Below are 25799 nucleotides of genomic sequence, written 5' to 3'. Positions count from 1 at the left end.
ATATATGGTAGTACACTTCAATCCAAAATACATACTTGCATTTATCACAAAAACAAAATCAACATGAGACACTTTATATTTATCACAGAAAAAATTTAAAGTGGGACATGCAAAATTACAGTGTCTTTAATAACTTATCCGCATGATATGTAAATATAACTAAATTTCCTAATCACAATGAGACCAAAAAACTAACAAGTTTTAAAATAGAGTAACCCAGAAATTCACAAAAGAGATGAAGAATAAAATGTGAAAGTGAACACTTTCTCTGTACAAAACTCTTCTCTGATACCACTATTTTAAAATAGCTTATTGATGAGACTAAATTTAGATGTCTGAGTGAGAACAAAGTCTGCTTTGACAATAATGACTAATTAAAACAGAATATTTATTTTAATTACTACTAAAGATAATTGAATTAATAAAATAAAGAATTTAATATTCTGAAATATATAAAAAAACATATACAATAAGCATTATTTTATTATAATGTAGCTTTTCTTAGACCAAACCACATCTTTGGAAGGTGGGAATACTAACTACTACGAGAAACAGTTCGACAATAAGTATATGCTGAGAAAGTGATACGAAGTTGACTAACATACATGTGCTGTCAACGTTTGCTTCTATACTTTTGAATTTTCAACGAAGCCATATTTTGAAAGTGTTTTATCCGTTCAATCAACATATGTGGTATATTTAATTTTAAGCGTACAATTTGTAATGATTAGTCCATGCAAAAAAAACACAAAAATGAAAGCTACCACAGTAATTTAACTAGTTTCTTACTCATGCTATGTATAACTGAGTTTTATGATAAGGTAATAGACAATAAAAAATTATAAATGTATAAATCTGGATAACTTTTCTAACTTAAAAATAAAAGGTTGTGCAACAATAAAAAAAATGATATATCGATGCTTTTCTTTACTCCATCCGTTCCAAATCGATGGATATTTTTGTAATTAGAAAAATTCTACTAATTGATGTTTTCAATTCACTCCATGTCTTTCTAAATAATTTTTTTTTCTAAATTTATTTTTTTAACAAAATTAACCATGTATTAGTTTTTAAGACCATCCTTAATCAATATCCCATGAATTTAAATTATTAAATACATTTCTTAATATTTATGTCAAAACCTCACAGACTATACAAAGTAGAACATATAATATTTATTAATAACATATTTATTTAAATTAAGAAAGAAAATAAGAAAATTTTTACTACAAAATAAAATCATTAAATAAAAACTAATTTTAGAGACAAAAAATAATTAGTTGTTATATTAATAAAATTATATACTATTTTAGAGACTAAAAAAATTATTGGTATCTAAATTAGTTTCTATTATTGATAAATATTTTTTAAATTGATATCTAATTAGATACCAAATTTAAAATTTAAATAATTGGTAACTAAAACTTAAGTAGCTAATCAGATATTAATTTAGAAACTATTTATCAATAATAAAAACTAATTTAGATACTAATAATTTTTTTAATCTTTAGTATCTACTTTTGTCCATTTAACAACTTATTATTTTTTATCTTCAAAATTAATTTTTATTTAATAATTTTTTTTTTAATATTTATTAAAATTAGTCACAATAAACATTGTGTTGGAGTACATTATTTTCATTATAAATGTGTGAAAACCTTAAATATTAATTTCTTGGAAAGGAAGAGTAATGAATATCTTATTAAAACAACTTTTTAAAAATAATTGTACTATTATTTTCAAACATATATATTATCATTACTTTCAAGCAAAAATTCTAAGAGAGAATAGGTTATGTTGTGTAATAAAATTTTACATTATCATTCATTCAATTAAAAACTAATCTATCTCTCTCTCTCTCTGAAAGTATATTTTTCATAATTTATCTTATTTATTAGATTCATTATATTTTTTATAAATTCATTTTAATTTTTGTTTTTTAAATTTGTATCAATTTGATCATTTTGAAGTAGTTATTGTTTTATATTTTAAGATAGGATTTCAAACCATTTTTTGGTTAATTCAATATATATCTCTTATTCGATTCACCTTCACAAACACTATGAACCCAATTAATATTAAAAAGAACTATAAATGCGATAAAATTCACGTATATACTAAGTTTAAAGAGCAATTGAAAAATATTTTTATTGAATTTTCTAATTTTATTCGTTCGCATGACTTAATCTTCACTTAATTTTCATTATATATAACTATTATTTTTTTATCAGTAAAAAAAAGAATGAATAAATTATAGGAGCACTTAAGAGATATTCAAAAAATTTATTTTTAACTTTAATTAAGATTTTAGGTAAATCATATCTTATAAAATTAAAAAAATGATAACAATTTTAAAAGAATTTTACTGACTAACATTTTAAAATTATGGATAAAGATAATTTTCTAGAAGATAAAAAAAAATATTTTTCTAAATAAACGAGGAAAATGAAACTTATAAATGAAATAAAAGATAAAAAAAAAAACTTAGCTAATAAATTATTTCCGTTTTTAATTTGTTACTCTGCTTGATCAACAGTTGAAACGTTGGAATGCTATACCCTACACTTGATCTTTACTTTGAATATTTTATTTTCTGGTTTGATATCTTTCTTTATTTACCCAGAGTTCATAAAACTGTAGGAATTTGTGTTCACCACACTAAACATTAAAGAGAGTTTTCTTAGTAAAAATGCAAAGGCATGGCTTCTTTTTCCTTGATCCGCACTAATTAAGCTATAAAAGGCTTTATGCCTTTGCTCAAAACTCGTTAAGAAAAACCAACGGATGGTCGGTGTGGCTGAGCTGGGAGCATTTGTGTCATGAGAAGTGGGTCCTGGTAATACGTGTTGCAGGAAACATCCATTTATAGGACATGAACGAGATCGTCATCAACTTTCCACATTTTTCTTTAAACATCATCATACATCAAAAGAAAAAATGAAAAGTATGCAGAATAGTTGTTGCTTAATTTTAATTCTTGTTTATAAAATAATAAAATCATTTAAAATTTACTGATTTCAGTACTCATAATTTTAGTAAATAAGCTTATCTGTTATGCTCCAGCTCTCTGCTCCGGAAATAAGAAATCATACACACCAACAACCAAGTCACAAACAGAGGGAGCCACAAGCATTTATTAAGAAGCAATTCTAAAACATTGTGTGAAAATAACTCGTTAACAAGTCAGCAATATTCTGATTCCTTTCTTGTAGGCCATGAATGATCATAATTTCCCAATTATTTTGGCATACCATTTCTATGGACCGAACAATGTTATGGTAAGGGTGGGATAAAGAACACCCCCTCCGGCTAACAGGACAAAGGAGGCCAGGGGAGTCCTTTTCAATGCAAAATTTGTTAATTCTCCCTTTCTAAACTATCTTAAAAAGAGTGTTTTTAACACACCTAATTGTTCGCTAAATTTTATTTGAAACTAAAGATGTATTTCTCACCGATCTATAAGACCGTCCATAACTAAGTCACAATAGCAGTATACGAGCTTAAGTTATGCACAAAAGACGTGAAGGAAGGTTGCAGAAGAATCCTGAAAAATCCTTCCACAGCCCGCGTATGTTCCACCATATGGAACCAAGCCAGGGACAAATTGCTTTAGAGGAAGATAACGGTTCGGAAATAAGGAACCAATGACAGTAACATCATTTGGTTAATCGAACCTGTGTTATAAGGACGTGACATTTATTTAGTATTCGGCAACTTCTAATCCAAAAAATGAAGAATGAAAAAAAGAATCAATCACGCGCTGACTTCGTATAAGTACATGATGACGAGGTGGCAAATTAATTAACCTCAAACCATGAACAGTGACCCAATATAATAATCCTCTATCATGTAACACGACCTACCATATCATTTCAAACTCATCATCACTAATATTTATTTATAAATAAATTAACACCTTAAAGTAACAAACTTCCAACCCCTCTCACTTCTATCTTCTCATCATTTCCTCACGGAACCTACTCTCACTTATCTCCAGCTTCAACCACAGCAACCATGTCGGTGAAGGAGTGCCACCACCACAAGGGAAAGAAGCACAAACTCTTCAAACGCATATGCTGGTGGATAGTCATCTTCGTGTTCATCGTGTTGCTCACAGTTCTGATAATCTGGGCGATCCTCAAGCCTACAAAGCCAACCTTCATCCTCCAGGACGTCACCGTGTTCGGATTCAACGCCACCATCCCGAACCTCCTCACCTCAAGCTTTCAGGTGACTCTGTCTTCGCGCAACCCCAACGACAAAATCGGCATCTACTACGACCGTCTCAGCACCTACGTCACCTACAGGAGCCAGCAAGTCACGTACCGAACCTCAATCCCTCCCTCCTACCAAGGTCACAAGGAAGAAGACGTCTGGTCCCCATTCGTCTACGGCACCAACGTCCCCGTCGCGCCCTACAACTTCCTTGGCCTCAGTCAAGACCAGACTAACGGCAACGTCCTCGTCATCGTTAAAGTTGACGGTAAAGTCCGATGGAAGGTCGGTGCCTTTATCTCTGGCCACTACAACCTCTATGTAAGGTGCCCTGCTTTCATAACCTTTGGCCCTCGAAGCACCGGAATTGCTCTCAGCAATAACGCCGTTAAGTATCAACTGGTTCAGCGCTGCACCGTCGGGGTTTGACGTCAGCGCTGCTTCTGCCTTTATATATTCTCTCTTCCTATGTTCTTCTCTGCTCTGATCCTCGGTATATTTAGTGTCTATTATCCATATACGGTATCTCTTTTCTTTATACCTGTATTCTTCTTATCCTCTACCTACGTATTTATTCTGTATTACTGGATCCTTTTGTCGTTAGGCATACGCGCGCGTCTTTGTTACAGTAATTGAAATTGTACATTTTGCTACAGAATAAAACTGCAGTTGGAGATAAATATGTAAGCGAAATGACAATTTGTAACAAAAGCAGACTGAGGTAAATTAAAATGTTGATTCAGTTTGGATAAAAGAACAAGTTGTCTCCTTCATATTCTTTCAAGGATATTCACGTATGATTCTCGTTTTATTCGGCTTGAATTCTGGAGCTTTGGCTTCTGGTTTCTTGGGTATGCATGTGAATTTATTATCTGTATTATATGCCGCATATTCTGTATATTATTGGATGAATAATGAAGTGTGATAATTTGGAAAGGGGCCACTTTTCCTTTTTCATTTTTAATTTAGTGATTTCTTTATTAGGGGAAATAGCTGAAACGTTAGATGCGTATTGTATTAGATAACACCTCCTCTTCTTCCTTTGTCTGGCCTAAATAAAAATACAAAGAAGGGAAATACTATATAACACCATGAATATGCATTTATTATGTAATTAAATTTTGTTAAGATGTTAATTATGGTGTATGAGTGGAAGGTATTTCCACATGGAATGGTGGTGGTGGTTGTCGTTTTTGAGTCCCCTTTACCTAACTGGCCTACTACAAATGAGGTGAAAAAGGGGGTTTTCAAAATGTGATGCAAATAGAGTCCAATTAATTGTGTTGATTTATGCATATTGTAATGGAAAAAATAAGGGTTGGAGTTGGACAGCTCAACAGAACACATGCATGGTTAGGAAGAAGTAGTGTGTGAACAGATTTGGTATTGAGCACCGTCAAGGTAGTGCGAATTAAAGAAACCTTCTCTGATTCGTCAACATTCAAAGGCAGTGACCATGTGCAAGTGATATGATGTAATTTTTTTTGGTTGAGAAAAATAAAGATTAATTTAACTTTGATAACGACTCACGACGTTGCATACACTGCTCATCACGCACTATGAATTTAGCACCCCCCATACAGAGGAACGTTTTTCTCGTATATTATTGAATTTTGCTTGCTTCTAACAGGACACAGTAATCAGTCACATGGTCTCTCTGTCACACACTCCTATATTGCTCAATTCACTCAAATCTCAACTATCTCAATTGCTTCTTTCTTTATCTTATATTACTATTTCACTCTTTCATTCAATAACATTTATTTTTCCGCTCTATGGGGACTGAAAACAAGTGCCAAATATTTCCCAAAATGACTATGAATCGACGATCATGGTGTTCTACTCTAATGAGTTCTCTTAGAGTATTAAAACTTCTGTCTATTAGACCATAACTCATCAGAGCAAATTGTAGATATTTATTATTGATATACATGTTTTTAGTTAATCATAAAATGTTATAAATATAAAATCTATTAATTTTTATAATTATTATTGTTAAGATCTCATATCAATTAAAAATAAAAACATTATATAATATATAAATAATTATATAAATAGATCAAAATATTATATATAAGATTAAATTAAATTTAAAATTTGCCTTTTAATTATTACGCTTTAAAAATTATACTACTATTTCATGAAAATTAATAAATTTATAACATAATAGAATAAATATACTAAGCAATAAAGTTTAGGATTACGAAAACAATAATTTTGAATATATTTTGTAATATTTAAACAAAATTTAATAAATATATTTTTTATAATTATCATGATGACTCACATACTTGTCTGATAATTAAAAACTCAAATCCCTACCCACAATAAATATCTAGTGAGTTTTCTATCTCATATATCATATATAGAAGTTATTAAATATTATAAAATCATAAATTGTCATATTGAATCTCACATTTGTTTATGACAAATATATTATTTAAATACCTTCTTTACATTAATATTTCCCATTTTTGTTAATATTCATTAAAATATTTCTAGCTATAAATGTTAAAGAACGTTAAATGCTAATATTATGCCTTAATAATTAAAAAGTTAACTAGAAATATTAATAAACGAAACAATTTCCTACAAAATAAAAATTAGGTAATCATAACTTTTCAATGTCAATATTTTTCTCTGAACCAAATAAATGTTTTTATAATTTTTTAAAACATAAATAATTAACTACTAGCTTTATTTATTTTATTCAAAGAATAAATAAATATTTTTTGAATTACATTAACTTTAAACATCTAATTAAAAATGGTTTTAATAAAATCGCTGTACCTATATGTTAATATCTTTCTTACATTTAAAAGATATTTTTTCGTAATTTTCTAAATAAAATATGATAGCGACTTGTGTTTTTATTTTTATTTTTAAATTCACAATCCCATCATGACCCTTGGAACAACAATACGCATTATGAAATTATCTTGAAAGTTGTATGGTTTGCTCCTAGAAGGGAATGATAATTGAGACATTTAATTATGCTAAATAATATGTAGTTGAAAGCATTCTGAATTGATAATTATAGGTTATTTATGTGATTTGTATCGCAAATAACTAAGAACCATTTAATATATGAAATGACTCGTTTGTTCCTGTCACATTTTATAAATTTGATGCTACTTGTATCCATTTTAATAATATAATATAATATAATATCTGAGGAAAAAAATGAGAAAAAATGGCACATTTGAAAATCCATTTATATAGGTAGGAGTTACTTATTCTCTTTTTAATTTCGGAAAGACAGCATCCTAGAAACCAAATGAATTGAAATAATAGCAGTTAAAACTGGGCCACTTGATGACCCAATTTAAAAGACAGCATCCTCCGATTGTTGCACTTTAATTTGGTCTTCACCGCCCCGATGCTGTTGTCTTGGGCTCGAGTGGATTATCTTGGGCTCCCTTATTGGGTCCAGAGGACAAGTCACAGGAACTCTACATTCTGCAACCCCATAAATTTCAACTGCACCCCCATACTGCTTGTGGAAAGATCAAACTACATCTTCCTTATATATATTTAACCTACCTTCTATTTCATTTTCCCCATCTCTTCTTCTACCTTCCATTACACACTCCTAATTGCATCCCTTCCAATTTTTCTTCTTTCATTCTTGAGTGGAAAGGCATGTTGGGACTACACTAGTCATCTCTGTCGTTGCACCGCCATCTAAGAGATAAGCATTTATGGTATCTTTTTTTCTCGTTGGTTCTATGTTTAATCTAGTTTTTGGACCCCAAAATACATTTTCGAATGCATAATATAGAATGTATATATTAACGTTAAAAGAGTTATTGAATGTTTGTTATTCTTATTGTCATAAATATGATTAGGAGTAGAGATGGATCATTATCACAAGCGCAAACTAGATCAAGACTGATGATAGTCCTTCCTAGAAGGGATAGAGGATAGAGAATAAATTGTCGCTCCCATTGATAGTAATGTGTTTCCACCATCTGCAACAGAAGAGCCTGATGAAGGTGAAGTAGGATTTCCTAGAGGACCTGATACGTTCTTGTTGTAGAGTTCTGATGTTCACGTGACTTGTAGACTATGAGAGGGTGAGGATCGAGGGAAACTGAAGTTGGTCTCCCACAAACAAGTTAAGCAAGTTTGGATCTCTCTCATCGCAAAGTTGAGGCCACAACACTAAACAACAAATTGTTTCAATTGTGCAAAGTTAGTTATCATATCGCTAATTAAGGTCTTATAAGTGGCACCGCGACACCAACAGTTTCCATCACCCTGTTGGTAAGATGGATATCACTCTGGATGATTTATACACATTGTTACATTTTCCCATTGTGGGGGCAGTTTTATAAGTGTGTGACCCGTCATCTTTGTTGGTCGAGCCACTTGGGGTAGATTCCAGAGATGTCACAACAAAGTTGAGACAATGTCATGGTGCTCACGTTCGATAGAGTTGGTCACGCAAGGTGTACGAGAAGTACATCGTGTTGGGTCTATTAATGTCTAAGTTCAAGAGGGGAGGGGTGAATTGAACATATAAAATTTTTGCAAACACAAACAGTTTTCAGTATATCAAGGGTAAAAGAACAGATTGATTTTAGAATGAACAGATTGGTTCTTCAAAACAGTCTAACACAAACAGAACTGCACCAGATTGAGATTAAGATCAGATAGTGAAAGATAGCTAAATCAGATTGGTTCACTTTTAACAGTTTTGAAGAACACACACTATACCAAAAGAACAATCAAATTTATTCAACACAAAGTTTTAAAGACAATGAATCTTTTACATGAATTTTATGAAGAAACCTATTGGTTCTTAATTCAATTACAAACATATATTCAAAAGCTTTGTTTATGATTAGAGAACTTTTCCAGATTAAGAAGAACGGTTTTTGTTAAGCCCAGAATTAACAGATTTGATTTGAAATGAACAGATTTCGTTCTTGACAGAATTAAGCAAAACCAGAAACAAGTGCAGGGATGAGAAGAGAAACACAAGAGAGTTTTTACACTGGTTCACTCATCAAGAGCTACGTCCAGTTCACCTTACTCCAAGGTGGAATCCACTAAAACAGATACAATCAATTACAACATACACAGCAGCTCTTGAACCCTTCAAGAACTTCAACAAAAACTGCTGAAAAACACTATTCCAGCACACCTTGCACTCCAAGAAACCCTATCAAGAGTGACTAACACTTATACCTATTACAAGAATGAATAAGGGAAAGATTACACCTGAAATTGTGTTGCAAGAACATAAACCTGTTGTTCTATTTGCTCAAAGACAGTACCAACACCTTCATCCAGCACAAGGTTCTTTAAGAACAATAAATGTTTTATCTCTGTTAAAACTGTGATTCCTCAGCTCTCTTTTATGTGAGAAAGACATTTTATTTTATAGAGAACAGTTCTTAACCACTTTTCAAAAAGCAGTTTCAGAGCAGTTATAATAACAACATATTGATTCTAAAAACAACAGGTTAAATGTTAACAAAAATGCCAGCTCAACTTAATTGAAATAACAGACTGAGCTTTACCTTTGGTGCCCTAACAGAATTTCGAAAAGCCTTTTAACAGAGCAGAAATAAACCTATTGTTTCTCAAGAAAACAAATTTATTTTTGTACTGAATCAAACCTTTTAAGAAAACTTTAAAAAACTTTTCCAAAACCATTTAACCTCATTATGTGCTTGATCTTACTACCTTGATTTGGCATCTAGGATGGGTCATGCAGCAAAAGGCAACCTTGAATACACACAAACCTAAAATACAGGATCATCTAAGACACATTGCAACCTTCAAAGCAAACTACCTAAAAATTACATCAAACACACCAATGCAAGGTAGAGATGAGCTTCATCCATCTCCAACATGTTGAACCAAGTGGTGTTCAATGTTTTGAAGAATCCAAATCCTTTGAAAGATGATGAAGCCTCTGCGTTGCTTGATGTTGTTGTGCTGGTTTAAGCTTTGTTCTGGGGTAGTTTAATGTTGTAATCAACTCTTAGATTAAATCTCAAAGCAATTAGCATCTCAATTTTAACAAAACAAAATGTTTTTCAAACTAAGTTGAAACAACCGATTGTTTTGTCGAAACAACCGATTGTTTACACTTAGGTGTTTTGAGAAAATTTGAAAATTGTTTTTGAATGGTGAATTTTGTTAAGTAACAAAACAACCAATTGATTCGAGGAAACAATCGATTGTTTGTTTTGAAACCATAACAGAAAAACTGTTTTCTTTGACTCAGCTTTAAATGCTTTAACTGAATACGCTCCAGTCATTAAATGCTTTGACCAATCTGTTTTAAATGCAATTAAGAGTTTGTTAAGATTTGATAACAAACTATATTCTTAGATATATTCTGAAAAACTGTTTTATGTTTTAAGAATCTTGAAAACAAAGTTTTAATCTAAGAGTTTTTCAAAGAGTTCTGAGATTGCTTAAGAGTTGAGAGATTAATCAAGGTGCTGAATAGGATTCTACTTGTATTGATTTCAGATATTCATCTGTAACAAGTGTAATCTTTGTAAACTGCTGAACAATTCGTGTGTGAGTTTTGTTGAGATTGGTTCTGTGTTCTTGAGGTGTTCAAGATCAGCAATCTTAGTGTTGGCCAAGGAGAGTGTGTTTCTTGAGGTGTTCAAGGTCATTCTCTTGGTTGTGGTGTAAGTGATCAAGTGGTGATTGCTTAGTGGATATCCTCAGGGTTTCTGAGAAGACTAGATGTAGCTCTTGTTTGGAGTGAACTAGTATAAACAACTGTGTACAATTTCTCTATCCCTAACTCTTTAATTTCAGTTTGTTTGTTGTTTGCTGGTATAAACAACCGATTGTTTCGAAGAAACAACCGATTGTTTTTTCTAGTATTACAGTTTTGCTTGCTGTTTTGGCTAACTGAATTGCTGATTCAATTAGTTTCTAAAATAAGTTCATTCTAGCTTTGAAAAGTTTGCGAAAACCTCTTTAAACAATTCACCCCCCTCTAGTTTAAAGCCATCTTTTCTAACACAACACATCGTACACCACAAATGAGATTTCACAACTTGTGCTTAGTTGTTGCATTTGGTTGGATGCACAACTTTTATTGATAAAAGTACAAGATTCGTTAATGTGTTGTAGGTACGCATGGGGAATTATTACACTAACTCACATGTATAAGGTTATGTCACATAAATAATTCACAAAATTTGAACAATTTAAGTTTTTTTTTCAATTAAATATATGAATAATATTCAATTCATAATTGATCAGACATGAATATATAAACACTTCCGAGAGATGGGAATCAAAGATATCATTCTCACATAACACGAGCATCCTCACTTGGGCATGTTGTTGCGTTATCGAACGCATATATGTCTAGATCGACAATTACCCATACTGTGGTAGTTTGTTATCCTTACAATGATTATCGCCTAGTGGGGCGTTTGAGGCGATAACCATGTTTTTATGATATAATTGGCTTGTACTCACATCGTCTTGTATTAAATAAATTATTTGTATTTAAATAAAAATAAATCTTTATAAAATAAATTAATTATGCTCAAAATTAATTTAAATGAAATATAAATGTAATTCAAAAAATCAAAAAATGTGTATTTCAATTCGGAATACACAAAATGTATCATTTACAAATTATCTATTCAAATGACAAAATTTGTTAATATCAACAAGTATTTACGCGAATATATATAAGTATATAAATATAAATACTGAAAATAATATAGTAAATTCTTATCGTGTTGGATTAAGGTTCTGAGATGATTATTAGTCATATGACTTCCAGAAATAATATCAGTAAAAATAAAATAAATATAAATATGAAGTTGTAAGAATGCATGCCCTTCTTCCTTCTTTCTTCTGAAGAATGTTCCTTCCTGTTTCTTCTTGCGGTCAATCATTGAATATCCAACTTTGCACCACTCAATGCAATCCGCTGTTGACTGATTCCTTTCCTTTTGAGTACAAAATAAAAGGAAAAGATTCTCTTTCCACTAAAAAATAAAACACATAGTTGACAACTTAATATAATAATATTTTTAATTAAAAGTATAATTAAAATATTAATTTATTAGGTTGTGATGTGTAAGATATCACTATATAAATAAAAATTGGATAAGAATATATAGATAATTCATATTTTTTGTGCAATCACATTATAATATTATTTTAATATTTTATCATTTTATTTAATTTTAAACTTATACTTTATTATATATATTTATTTATAAATTCATTTCATACAGGAATCTATAAACCATCTTTAAACGCGTTCTTAACATTCAAACTTCAAAGATATCAGCATCCAAATAAAATTCAGGGAACCGCGTTATTCCCATACAAGCTTCAAAGATCTTTCCTCTCTCTCTATATATACCTACACGCACCATTTTGTTCTCACAATTCACCTCTTTCCCTCCATCTCACAACTACTTCTCTTCCCCTTTAGTTACATCGACCTACACCTTTTCTCTTCATTCATTTATCAATCTTCTTTCACCAACCATGGCCGATAAACGCCAAAGAAACTGCTGTTGCTGCCTCTTCGGAATCTTGTGGAAGATTCTGGTTGCACTCATCGTCCTCGCTGGCCTCGCAATCCTCATATTCTGGCTGGTAGTTCAACCCCGCTCCTTCAAGTTCCATGTCACGGAAGCCGATCTCACCCAATTCGAATACCACACCAACAACAACACCCTCCACTACAACATGGTCCTCAACTTCACCGCACGCAACCCCAACAAAAAACTCAGCATCTACTACGACAAAGTAGAGGCATTAGCATTCTACGAGGATGCCAGGTTCTCGAATTACGATGTCATAACGCACATGAACTCCTTCCGGCAATACACGAAGAGCAGCAGTCCCATGAGCGCTGTTTTCTCAGGGCACCGAGTGCTGACACTAGACAATGAGCAAATCTCCGAGTTGAACCAAGACAAGAGTGATGGCGTTTACGACATCTATGTGAAGCTCAACTTCAGGATTAGATTCAGACTCGGGGATTACATATCCGGTAACTTGAAACCCAAGGTCAAATGTGACCTCAAGGTTCCCTTCGCTAACAATGGCACCCTAACTTTCTTTCAGACCACCAAGTGCGACGTCGATTACTAGACTACTTTTTTCATTTCTTCCCTTCATTTTCGATTTTTTTTTCGTTACTGTTATTTTATGTTTTAGAGATCATTTCAGTGGCTTTTTGTCATCATTTTTTCCATTCTTTGACTATATCCTGTAATGTATACCTTTTCTTTAAATCATATTTATTTTGGTACTTCACTATAATAGTCTTTCCTTTATGTATTTAGGTACATATATAGCGGATCTGGTATCTTTTTCATGTAATAAATTTTATAACATTGTTAGCTCAATATTTATTAAGACTTAAGGGGTCTGGATTCTCTCTAATTTCGGGTGGTCCAGAAGTGGATAAAGTTATCTATTTCTGGACTAATTCAATTATTGTTTTTATAGTCGTAGCTCTCTCAATCTTAGATGCTTGGACTTTTCTTGTACTTTCTTGTATTGTTTTGTAGTTTTGGTTTGTGACCTACCTTGCACACTAATAAGAGTTTAGAAGTTTTTTGTGTGGGGTTTGTTGGGTTTCTTAAATATGCTTTATCTATTTTATTTTATTTTTTGAGTGAAGTGTTGAATTTAAGGTGCTGTATTGAAATTGAAAAGGATAATATACATTTAAAATCCGCTATTTTAAACCATTACAACTTTTAATGCTATTATTTTAATATTTATTATATTATTTAATTTCAAACGTTTTTTTATTATATATATTTAATTTTAAACTCGTCACATCAAGATCAAGAATTTGTATATAACTCTAAGAAAATGTATATAACTCTAAGACACTTTTTTTTTCACACTTTTACTCCACAACCCCTTTTAGTAATAAAATATTGTATTTAATTAATAAAAATAAATATAAATACAATTCTAAAATAAAATAATAATATTAGTGGTTCGGGAGTGAAGAAAAATAATAGTGTCTATCATTATCCATTGAAATTATCATTCATTTGGTTAGAGAGTGCAACTTGTTGATTTTTAATTAAGAGGTTGAGTCAGTTTAAACTTTGTTGGATCATGTAATATTACTAACGATTTTTTTTAAAGATTGAGTTAGGGATGAGAATGTATAATGAGTTGATATATTGTCTGTTAAGAAAAAAACGGAACAAATAGTATTTTTTTATAAAAAATATAAATATTGTATTATATATTTTTTTTTAAAATTAGAATAACAATCATGTTTATATCTTAAAAAAGTGTATATATTTAAAAATATTTTATTAGTACAATTAAAATTCAAATTTTATTAAAAAATCGAATACCATAATTTTTTTTATCCATATCTATATCTGATTATATTTATGCTGTGAGAATAATAATGTGAAACTATTTATCGTGTAACATCAATACAAGTTGAAATTCAAAATTCTTTCTCCCATTCAAATACACTCCTCCTTCATCCCATAAGACTTTATAAAATCATATTTATTACAGTCCAACCAAAACATCTTGAAAATTTACTCTTTTAAGTTTTCATTACACACTCAAATATCTTTCTAAAACTTTCTTCCCATTTCCAATCCTCCTCTCAAAAACAATCTTCAAATTTCCTACCCATTTCTTGATTTGTGTTCTTGATTATATTGTGGGGAAAGAAAAAATGTTTAGAGAACTCGATGGTTACAAGTGAGAATATTCGTGAAATAACTCATCGCATTCATCACGTCGTTACCATCAGCAATCGGGAACTGTAGCGACATATTCAATTGGGTACTGGAGGGCATCCGGTTAGACCCTAGGGTGGGCAACCATCAACGAGGGATTCTCAACGACAACGTTAACTGGGTAGGAAGAGTGTAGAAAGCGTGATAGTGAGAAAAGATGTATGGAGCTAAGACACGCTGTAAGGAGTGATGCGCCATTTGATAGAGAGCTTGTTGGACGAGGAGAAATGATTGTGTAATGGCGACAATGTATATACCTTTCCTTGACCAATTGAAGTTGTAACATCATACACAACTTCACCTTAAATGCAATCAAATTGAGATCATGTCAATGTTGCAAGAATGTAATTAAATATTAATAGATTAAAATTAAAACTAATCATCAAAACTATATTTGATTACTGTAATATTTTTTCATTCACACAAAAACTGTATTAGATAATCACAAAACCAGCATGACCAAACACAAAAACATGATTTTACTTTAAAAAATACTAAAGGCCGTGTAATGCAAATAATACTTCTTTTGAAATAAAATTATATTTTTTTAGCGACAAAGAAATAAAATTGTATCATGACTTATCTACATGCATAATATTTTAAAAATTACTAATTTTGATAATATTTCCATAAATAAAACTGATAATTTTAATAAAAAATAAAATAATTAATAAATTTATAGTTAAATAATATAAATAATTTTTAAAATAATAGTATAATTGGTTATTAGGTGGATATGTAAAAGAAAATTATAATATCAAAGTGGTTCCACTGTGATTAATTTGCCGAACATGTATAATAGGGAGCCCACAAACTAATAATGATGAACCAGTTTGACGGTAAAAAGACTTCGTCTCAAAATTTCATGATATCTCCGATTGATGAAACTTGATTCCAACGAATTCGTGAGCCAAAAGATGAACCAAGACCATGTCCAATTAAGACGCTGCCAAATTATCCCGCTAAAGATATGGTCATATGCTCTAGTATAATATTTAAAACAACAATGGATATAAATTATACACAAAAATTAATGTATATATATTCTTTATGGTTTTAATTTAAACTAATTTTTAAAAAATTGGAATTTTAGGGTGCACAAACATATTATAGAAGCGATATGTATGAAATCTGGGAGGGGTTGAATTTAATAAGTTTTGTTGGATATTGTTGTGTTATGGCTGAGACCCAATCTCTTAGGTACCATTTAAGTAATATTTCTGATTGATCGGTTACCCAAACTATAAGAATGAGATTTAATAATTAAATACATTTAATAATTGAATCTTTATAATAATGATAAGACATTTAAATTATTTTAGTACGTTAAATAATGATATTAAAGAAGTGTAGTTATAGTAATAAATATATAATAGAAACTAAAAACAGAATCTTGTATGAATTATGATAAGAAATCGGGACAAATTAAATATTATGAGTTAGAATTCCAATATTCATGAATGAGAATCCATATAAATCAGTTTAAATTTGAAACTACAGATCTACGTACTTGGAAACGGAATTTAGAAAACAGTAGGAAGAGTTATGGGAAAGAGAACGGTGACACAACTTAATGCAAACAATTTAATGCACACTCAAGAGGAACAAAGATAGAAAAAGATCCTGAATTGGAATGAGATCAAGAAATTGTGATGGTGCTCATGTTATTAAGTTAGTGTTTTGTAGTTAAAGTTTGTACACATTGGTTACGCCCACAAGTTAAAGTGTTAGAGTAATACACAAGTATGGAAAATGAACTAAAGGAGGCTGCAACTACAATAAAAAAAATGCCTTTTTTTCGCACAAATGTTAGTAATCGTGGCTGCGGTCAATCTACATCCAACTTTGCTCGGTCAATACAATCCGCTCTTGATAGATTCCATGATATGAGTAAATAAATAAATATAACAGTGCCACGTGCTCCCAAACGCCTTCTATATATAAGCACCATTCCCTTCTCCTTCTTCATTCACATCAACTCCACAGTTATATTACATTAATTCTCTTCATCTTTAATTTCCCTTCATAATTTCTTTATCCACCATCTGTTACTTCATTCAATTCACTCATCTGCAAGCATGGTCGATAAGCAACCCCACTTGAACGGCTCCTATTACGGTCCCGCCATTCCTCCGGCGGCGCAACCACGCTACCGCCATCACCATGGAAGAAGCTGTTGTTGCTGCCTCTTCGGAATATTGTGGAAGATTCTGGTTGCACTCATCGTCCTCGTTGGCCTCGCAATCCTCATATTCTGGCTGGTAGTTCAACCCCGCTCCTTCAAGCTCCATGTCACGGAAGCCGATCTCACCCAATTTGAATACAACACCAACAACAACACCCTTCACTACAACATGGTCCTCAACTTCACCGCACGCAACCCCAACAAAAAACTCAGCATCTACTACGACAAAGTAGAGGCATTAGCATTCTACGAGGATGCCAGGTTCTCGAATTACGATGTCATAACGCACATGAACTCCTTCCGGCAGTACACGAAGAGCAGCAGTCCCATGAGCGCTGTTTTCTCAGGGCACCGAGTGCTTACACTAGACAATGAGCAAATCACTGAGTTGAACCAAGACACGAATGATGGCGTTTACGACATCTATGTGAAGCTCTACTTCAGGATTCGGTTCAAGCTCGGGGATGTCATATCTCGTCACTTGAAGCCCAAGGTCAAATGCCACCTCAAGGTTCCAATGAGTAAAATTGGCACCCTAACTTTCTTTCAGACCACTAAATGTTCAATCCATTTCTAGGGATACATTTTCGATTTTTCTTTCTATAATTTCCCTTATTTTATATTTTCAAAATTAAATTAAGTGTTTCTTTTGTCATTTATTTATTTCTTCTTTCTGTATAATGGGTTTTTTTCAAGCAATATATTGATTTTGGTTATTTGTCTTTTGGTATTAATTAAGTACTAGCCTACGTACATTGCAAATCATACATGTTTTTCTTGAATTATTTTTTACAGCACTTTGGCCTCTGGATTTATCAGAACTTGATGAAGATCCTTTTCTAGTTGTTGTATGCTGCAATCAAGAAAAGAGAAATATTTTGTTGAGACCGACTTGATAAACAGGTTTAAATTATACAAAAATAATGAATTTCAGCATAATATTGAAGTATAATTTAGGGAAACCTCCTTATAATTAGAATAATGTTGTAAAATCCTAACTGACTGTATTAGGAATATAGTTTAACAGTGTTTTCATAATGTATTGATTAAGACTAAATGAATTACTTCATTTAGGATTTAGGTCAAATAAGAAGATATACGATAAATTAGATAATTTCATCTCAAGATAAATACCTAAACAGATAATTTATTATAAATCTTATAAATAAATATGATTATAAAAAATAAGATAGTTTTTATTAAGATTTTACTCATTCTAATACAAAACTGTTAGTTGTTTGTTGAAGAATATTTTGCAAGATCACTTCTAATGAGTACTAAATAATCAATACAGGGAATGAAAAGAAGGAACCACTGAGGGATGAGTAGCAAATACAACTATACATAACATTACATTAATATCAACATCAACTAGTATTTGAGTATAAATGCATTAATAAACCTTGAATTAAAACCAACGAATATTTAAGTAAAAGAAAGTTTTATATATAAAAAAGAAGCAAAAAAAAAGGTTATGCCCTCGTAACGAAAAGTTCAAGTGTAGCAGTTTTGGATAAGAGGCTATAAATATAAATGCACCTGGGAATGTTTCTTCGTGGTTGTGGCAGTGAGTCGACATGAAATTTTCCTTAGCCGTCAATACAATAAGCTATTGATTGTTTCCATTAATGAATAAAAAATTAAATCTTCAATGCCTTTCCTTTCTATATAAATTCGCACCACTCCCGTGCAATTCACCACCTTCACTCTTCCTTTGATAATTTATTGTCCACACCAAAGTATATATAAATATATATCTTCGCTTCATCACTCATCTGCAACTGCAAGCATGGCTGATAAGCAGCACCACGGAAGAAGCTCCTGTTGCTGACTCTTCGGTACGTATCTTGTGTGAAAAAATTTATTTCAAAAGAAAATAACCTTAAATAAAAAGAGGTGTATATAAAAATTAATTTCAGAAGGAAATATTTTGAATTTAGATATCTGGAACACATTATTCCAGAAATTTTTATCCAGAATGCATTTTTAATTTTGTGTTTCAGATTTTTTTTTACAAAATGTTTTTTTTTTTAGTTTTGAATTATATTTACTATTTTGGATTTTCAAATCCATTGGAAATTTAAAAAAATATACGATGCAGCATGTTAGAATTGATATGGTGCAGGAAGAAATTGGCTCATTTTCTTTGCCTAAACTACTAAATCATTTTGTTTTATTAAATGTTTAAAGGGCTTTCATATGTTTTATATGTTATTCTATAGATTCTGAAAATATCAAAACATTGTCAAAATATTAAAATTCTGAAAAAGGAGATGATATGTTATTCATTATATTTTGGAATTCTGAAGGAACATTTTTTAATCTCATTGGCATAACATCCTTTTTTATCCTTTTCTTTGATTTCTTGAATCTCTATTTTTATTGTCCTGATTTTATCTTTAGTGTAATTTCCTTTTTTGTAAATCATTTATAGTTACTCATTTTTCTTTTAATTCGACCTACTTTGTAAAAAAAATATTAGGGAGGGAATTATTACAGGTTTTAGGAGAATCATATATATATATATATATATATATATATATATATATATTTATGTATATATATTTATGTATATATATATTTATGTATATATATTTATGTATGTATATTTATGTATATATATTTATGTATGTATAATACAAATCTTCAAGTATAATTTCTTTATTATTGAGAACAAAAATAAACCTTAAATTCGAAACATAATTAATTATGTCATTAACATATGTAACTAATTGAAATGTAACATAACACATAATCTATATCGTCGACCCAATGGATTGATTGTTATATAAACATAATCCATCAGTTATGACACAACATATATATATTTTTTTTTTGCTTTTTACAGTTTGTTTTTTATAATAAAAATATAGAATAAATAATAATAATAATAATAACAATAATAATAATGATTAATTTTTTATATTATTATTCCAACAAAATAATATCCCTTTATAATCTCTTATACATTTATTTCGAAAAAAAAAAACTCTATTTTCACCCATTCCTCCTCATATCGATCTCTTTCTCTCTGTTTCCTTTTCCACTCCTAGTTTTTCATGTCTGGATCATTAGTGTTTTCATATAGGTGAAAAGTCAAATGTTATAGGTTTTCCATAATACTTTCTTGTGATTCATTTATATTTGGGTGTTTTTAAAAATAAATTCTACTAAGTATGCAGAAGTTCGTTAGCAAATGTACTCCTTAGATGATCTAATAGTATTTAGATGTGAGGCATTCTACTTATTCAGAGGAGTAATGATACAACACATTATACATATATGTTGTAAATAAATATAAAAGATTTGTATTATTTAGTTTTAAATAGTTGGTGAATAGAATACGCGGACACGTACTCCCAAATCACAAGCACGTTGTTCCATTCAAACTGAAATTAGAATGTTCAATTCTTGAAAGCTTTCCCTTTCTATCTGTGTATATATTCCCATATAATTCTCTCCAGTAATTCCCACATCTGATTCTCTTCATCTTCTGCAAACATGGTTGATGAACAACCCCTCTTGAACCATGCCCATCATCACGATCAGGCCATTCCTTCACCGGGCAAACCACTCTACCGTTACTGCAGCAGAAGTTATTGTCGCTACATATTCGGAATCTTTCCCAGGATTATGCTTGCACTCATCTAGAATTAATTACATTGGTTTCAACTTTTGGTCACAACAACGTACACCATATATTTTGCTTGGCCTCATGAGCTTTGAATTATCTTTTTATATTTTTTATAAAGGGAACATTTGTGATACTCCCAGCCACATCACAAAATATGTAAGAGTGCTTAAGAAAATAGCTTTGTAAAGTTCATGTTCTTACAAGGACCAAGACTCAAACCTCGAGAGTCAATTTCAATGTCTTCTGGTATGATATCTGATAGACTACTTCACAAGAAAAAATTAAAAAGGAAAAAAATTTTAAAAGTAGTGGCACCGAGCAGAAATTTTATCTCTCTAAACTATATCATATATTTCAATTAATCTCTCCATTCTAAACATATCTTCTCTATCAGTTCTCATACTGCCAACAAAATTAACAAAGGTAATACCAAACATTACTACCTTCCATTTATGGGGATCTCAGAACAACCTTAAAAAATTTGAAAATTTCTAGCAAGAGAAACAATTTTTTTATGTATAGGTATATCTAAAGCGGCCACCACGAAGCTGAGATTCCCTACAGACCATTCCAACATTCAATAGATTCCTTTTTCCATTTCAACACCTAACAACATCAATCAACTCAATTCTCTAGATATTCGAAGAAAATAAACTAATCCAAACAATCATCTACCTTCCGCTGCCCGTCCTCGTCAAATGCTTGTTGATAGAAGAAACAAGAATGTCAGTACCTGTCACGGTAGTTTTTCAATGATGGCCACCTTAAATGTCTCCTTCCGAATCAACGTTTGAATCCTCTGATTCTTCAACTCGCCACTGTTGAAGGCGCGACGATGGAGCTATTTATCAAAGCTTTTAACATTCTCACAGACAGTTGGAAGCAAAGCTCTCGTATATCATCGACGATAATGGGGCTTCATTCAGTGATTGGGGATTTAGGTTTCAGATTTTAGAAAGAAGGTTACTTGGGAAAATTTGGGAACAAATGTTTTAGGACTTCCTTCTGCACCTCCATCACTTCTTGAGCAGCCTCCTTAAATTTTAAAATTATCAAAATTACTCTTTAGTAAAAAATAAAAATAAAAACAATAGTTTTCTATATGCATTATTTAATCTGAAAGTCAAAAATTACAAATTTTCAAAAAGTCGAATTATGCCATCCATAACCTATGAAACAACTAACAATACTAAATTATATTTAGAACTTATTTAACTAAATATTAGATAAATTATGTAATTTAAAAGTAATAATTTTTTATTTTTAAATTACGTAATTCGGTAGATTTATTTTTTTAAATAAGCTTCGAATTGTTAAATAAATTTTAGAATACATAATTTGAAAGTGTTAATTTTTACTTCTGAAATCCGTAGATTTATTTTTTAAAATAATTTTTAAATTATGTAATTCGGTCTTGTGAGGTGTTAAATAGATTCGGATTACCTATTTAAAAGTTATAATTTTTTATTTTAAATTATATAATTCACAGAGTAAAGCATTATTTTTATTTTTTTATTGAAATATAATTTTGAGAATTTTAAAATTTATGGAGATGATAAAAAAAATATGGAGTTGAGGAAGAAGCAGTCATGTTTTAGAAAATTGGGAAGGAAAAAGTTGGGATTGTGACCATAGGTTTTTTTCAACTTTATCTATAGATTATATATGTAATATTATTCATGTTTCTGGTTGTTTGTCTATGTAGGAGATCTTTGTATTCTTTTTTAAGTTAATAGAAAATTACACATATTTCAGTAGGTACAATAAAATTACATGTGAACATCGTTTTGTAGATAATTATTCATAGAAAATTGGGCCATTATTTTTTAGTTAAAAATTATATTTCCTACAAATATTTTAGTGAGTATAAATAAACTTATATACGAATCTTATTTTTTAAATAATTATTCATAAAAATTGGATATTTTTTCTTGTAGTGTTGGTTTATAATTTTATAAATTTTAGTTGTTCCAAAATCAATATTTAAATTTAGATAATTGTGACTAAAAATTTAAGTCTATAATGATATGATAATTGAAAATAAAAATTTAGTTTATAAAATAGATTAAAAGTGACTAAAAATGATTTCAAATTATATCTTAATCAGAAACTAAAAAAACAAGTGTGTCCAAATAAATAAATATTCTTTATAATAATTAATTACTTAAAAATATAGTATCTAATTATATTAAAATTTTTTAATAATAAAAATTATTTTAGATAATAATAATTTTTAATTTATAAAATAATTTTTAATGTAGTTAATATAATGACTAATTATTTGTAATTTTAAATTAGTTTACATTTTCCTACTTCTAATTAATATGGGATTTTAATTTCAACTATCTCTTTTAAATATGAATATATGTTGAGTAATATATATCAAAATGGATGAAGATATCTTTGTGATACCATATTATTAAACAATGGTTGAATTGTAAAGCTAAAAAATGTGTTTTAAGGATTGAAAAAAATATAAAGTTGGAGATGAGGTAAACATTCTTATTAATGATGACGAAGAGGATTATGAAATTTGACAAGATAATTTTTTTATAATATAATTAAAGCATCTTAAGTTTATCATAACAGTTCAACCAGGAGGAATAATCATTACTACACAAAAATCATGAAATAGAAACCAATTTTTAGAGACAAAGTTACAATAGAAACTAAAATAGAGACTATTTTAGAAACTAAAAAAGAATTGGTTTCTAAATTAGTTTATATTATTTTTTTATTATTGTTAAATAGTTTCTAAATTGGTATCTAATTAGCAACTAAGTTTTAACTACTAATTATTTAGTTTCTCAATTTGGTAGCGAAAACCTTAGTTGTTAATTAGATACCAATTTAAAAACTATTTAACAATAATAAAATATAATATAAACTAATTTAGAAACCAAATTTTTTTAATTTTTAAAATGATCTCTAATTTAGTTAGTATTACAAGTAATATTTTGGTTTATACAAATTGGTTTAGTGCATATAATATCATCGATGAGTTTATGACATTGATAGATGAGGAGGGAAGAACCATGGTCTTATAAAGAAGCCATTAAAAGTGAAGAAAAAGAAAAGTGGTAAAATACACACACAAAAAAGACGAAATCGTTATATGATAATCGCACTTTTATTTTTGTTTTTTGAAGTTCACGTGATTGAAAAATCTATAAGATAAAACTTTAGAGTAACTTTGTCTCTCCTAGGTTTATAGGGAGAGTAATTTTCCATGACATAGAAGCTTCTAAATAGGTTCTTGTTACAAGAATCACATGTGACAAAAAGGTGTAGAAATTATAAAATAATATTAAAAGAGTATTTCAAATATTGTAGGTGGAAAAGGTCCAGGTAGCTAATGTTTTAGGTACAAATCCTTATATCCATTCTCCCTGAAATGTTCCTTATATGTTCAATTTTGTTTTTGTTGATTCATATATTATTGCAAGATAGGGAACTTTTACCCCGATACTCATCTTTTATTAAATTATTATTCAGTTGTGTTGTTACATGACATCATTAAGTGGTACAAATTGGTCACGCATAATGACAATATCAAGCGTGGTTGTTTGGATAAGTATAATAATCCTCACAACCATTAACTAACAAGACAACTTAAAAATGTGTTTGTTCCGTGCGAATGTTCTTGGTGGTTGCCACGGTCAATCTTAATCAAACTACCGGTCAATACAATCCGCTATTTTTCGATTTCTTTCTTTAAAAGAAATTGAAAAGCCAAATGCAGAAATGCCCAACACGGACATGTACTTACCACCGCGTTCTTTCTGTAGAATCTTCAATGCCTTGCTTTTCTATATAACACGCCACTCCCTTCTCTCTATCTCACAATATTCACCACTTTCCCCATACCAAGCCCCTGTTACATACTTCTCTTCATTCATCTATCAATCTGCATTCACCAATCATGGCCGATAAGCAACCCCACTTGAACGGTGCATATTACGGTCCCGCCATTCCCCCGGCGGTGCAACCACACCACCGCCCTCAACGCCACAGAAGCTGCTGTTGCTGCCTCTTCGGAATCTTGTGGAAGATTCTGGTTGCACTCATCGTCATCGTTGGCCTCGCAATCCTCATATTCTGGCTGGTAGTTCAACCCCGCTCCTTCAAGTTCCATGTCACGGAAGCCGACCTAACCCAATTCGAGTACAACACCAACAACAACACCCTCCAGTACAACATGGTCCTCAACTTCACCGCACGCAACCCCAACAAAAAACTCAACATCTACTACGACAAAGTAGAGGCATTAGCATTCTACGAGGATGCCAGGTTCTCGAATTACGATGTCATAACGCACATGAACTCCTTCCGGCAGTACACGAAGAGCAGCAGTCCCATGAGCGCTGTTTTCTCAGGGTCCCGAGTGCTGACACTAGACAATGAGCAAATCTCTGAGTTGAACCAAGACAAGAGTGATGGCGTTTACGACATCTATGTGAAGCTCAACTTCAGGATTAGATACAGACTTGGGGATCTCATATCCGGTGACTTCAAACCCAAGGTCAAATGTGACCTCAAGGTTCCCTTCCCTAACAATGGCACCCTAACTTTCTTTCAGGCCACCAAGTGCGACGTCGATTACTAGACTACTTTTTTTCATTTCTTATCTTCATTTTCGATTTTTCTTTCTTTACCATTATTTTATATTTTAATAATCATTTCAGTAGCTTTTGTCATCATCTTGTCCATTCTTTGACTTTATGCTGTGATGTATACGTTTTCTTGAAATCATATGTATTTATATTTTTTTGTCCTGTAGAATTGCTTCTGTATCTAAAGTCTATGCCGTACATATGATGCAAACCTGATTTATGATATATTTTTATTACATTCTAGAACTACTTATCAAGCTTAAGAAATATCAGAGTCAGTCAAGGGAACCTAAAATGGGTAAAGATTTCCCTCTGCTTGGGTTATGTGTGATAGGGTGACAGAAAAACAAGGAAAAGTTTATAATTTGAATTGAAGAGAAACAGGAAGGGGAAAAATTTAATTT

General features: G+C 30.7%; 3 protein-coding genes and 1 pseudogene across 4 annotated transcripts; all 4 read left to right on the top strand.

Moving 5' to 3' along the window:
* Positions 1-3737: 3737 nt before the first annotated feature.
* On the top strand, positions 3738-4969 carry LOC137814630 (NDR1/HIN1-like protein 1 pseudogene; annotated as a pseudogene). The gene has a single exon (XR_016523228.1). The product of XR_016523228.1 is annotated as an NDR1/HIN1-like protein 1 pseudogene (transcript).
* A 7629-nt stretch (positions 4970-12598) lies between these two features.
* LOC137814629 (NDR1/HIN1-like protein 10) lies at positions 12599-13497 on the top strand. Its single transcript, XM_068617455.2, has one exon. The coding sequence runs from the start codon at positions 12715-12717 to the stop codon at positions 13324-13326; it is 612 nt and encodes a 203-aa protein (XP_068473556.1). The 5' UTR covers positions 12599-12714; the 3' UTR covers positions 13327-13497.
* Positions 13498-16935: 3438 nt separating this feature from the next.
* LOC137814628 (NDR1/HIN1-like protein 10) lies at positions 16936-17864 on the top strand. Its single transcript, XM_068617454.2, has one exon. The coding sequence runs from the start codon at positions 17042-17044 to the stop codon at positions 17723-17725; it is 684 nt and encodes a 227-aa protein (XP_068473555.2). The 5' UTR covers positions 16936-17041; the 3' UTR covers positions 17726-17864.
* A 6747-nt stretch (positions 17865-24611) lies between these two features.
* On the top strand, positions 24612-25581 carry LOC137814626 (NDR1/HIN1-like protein 10). Its single transcript, XM_068617453.2, has one exon. It carries the CDS (start codon positions 24705-24707, stop codon positions 25386-25388), a length of 684 nt encoding a protein of 227 aa, XP_068473554.2. The 5' UTR covers positions 24612-24704; the 3' UTR covers positions 25389-25581.
* Positions 25582-25799: the final 218 nt, after the last annotated feature.

This window comes from Phaseolus vulgaris, chromosome 1 (genome assembly GCF_051622355.1).
Source record: "Phaseolus vulgaris cultivar YP4 chromosome 1, ASM5162235v1, whole genome shotgun sequence".
In the NCBI taxonomy this organism is placed as follows: Eukaryota; Viridiplantae; Streptophyta; class Magnoliopsida; order Fabales; family Fabaceae; genus Phaseolus; species Phaseolus vulgaris.
Note: the sequence above shows the minus strand (reverse complement) of the source record. Positions and strands in the feature narration are given on the sequence as shown.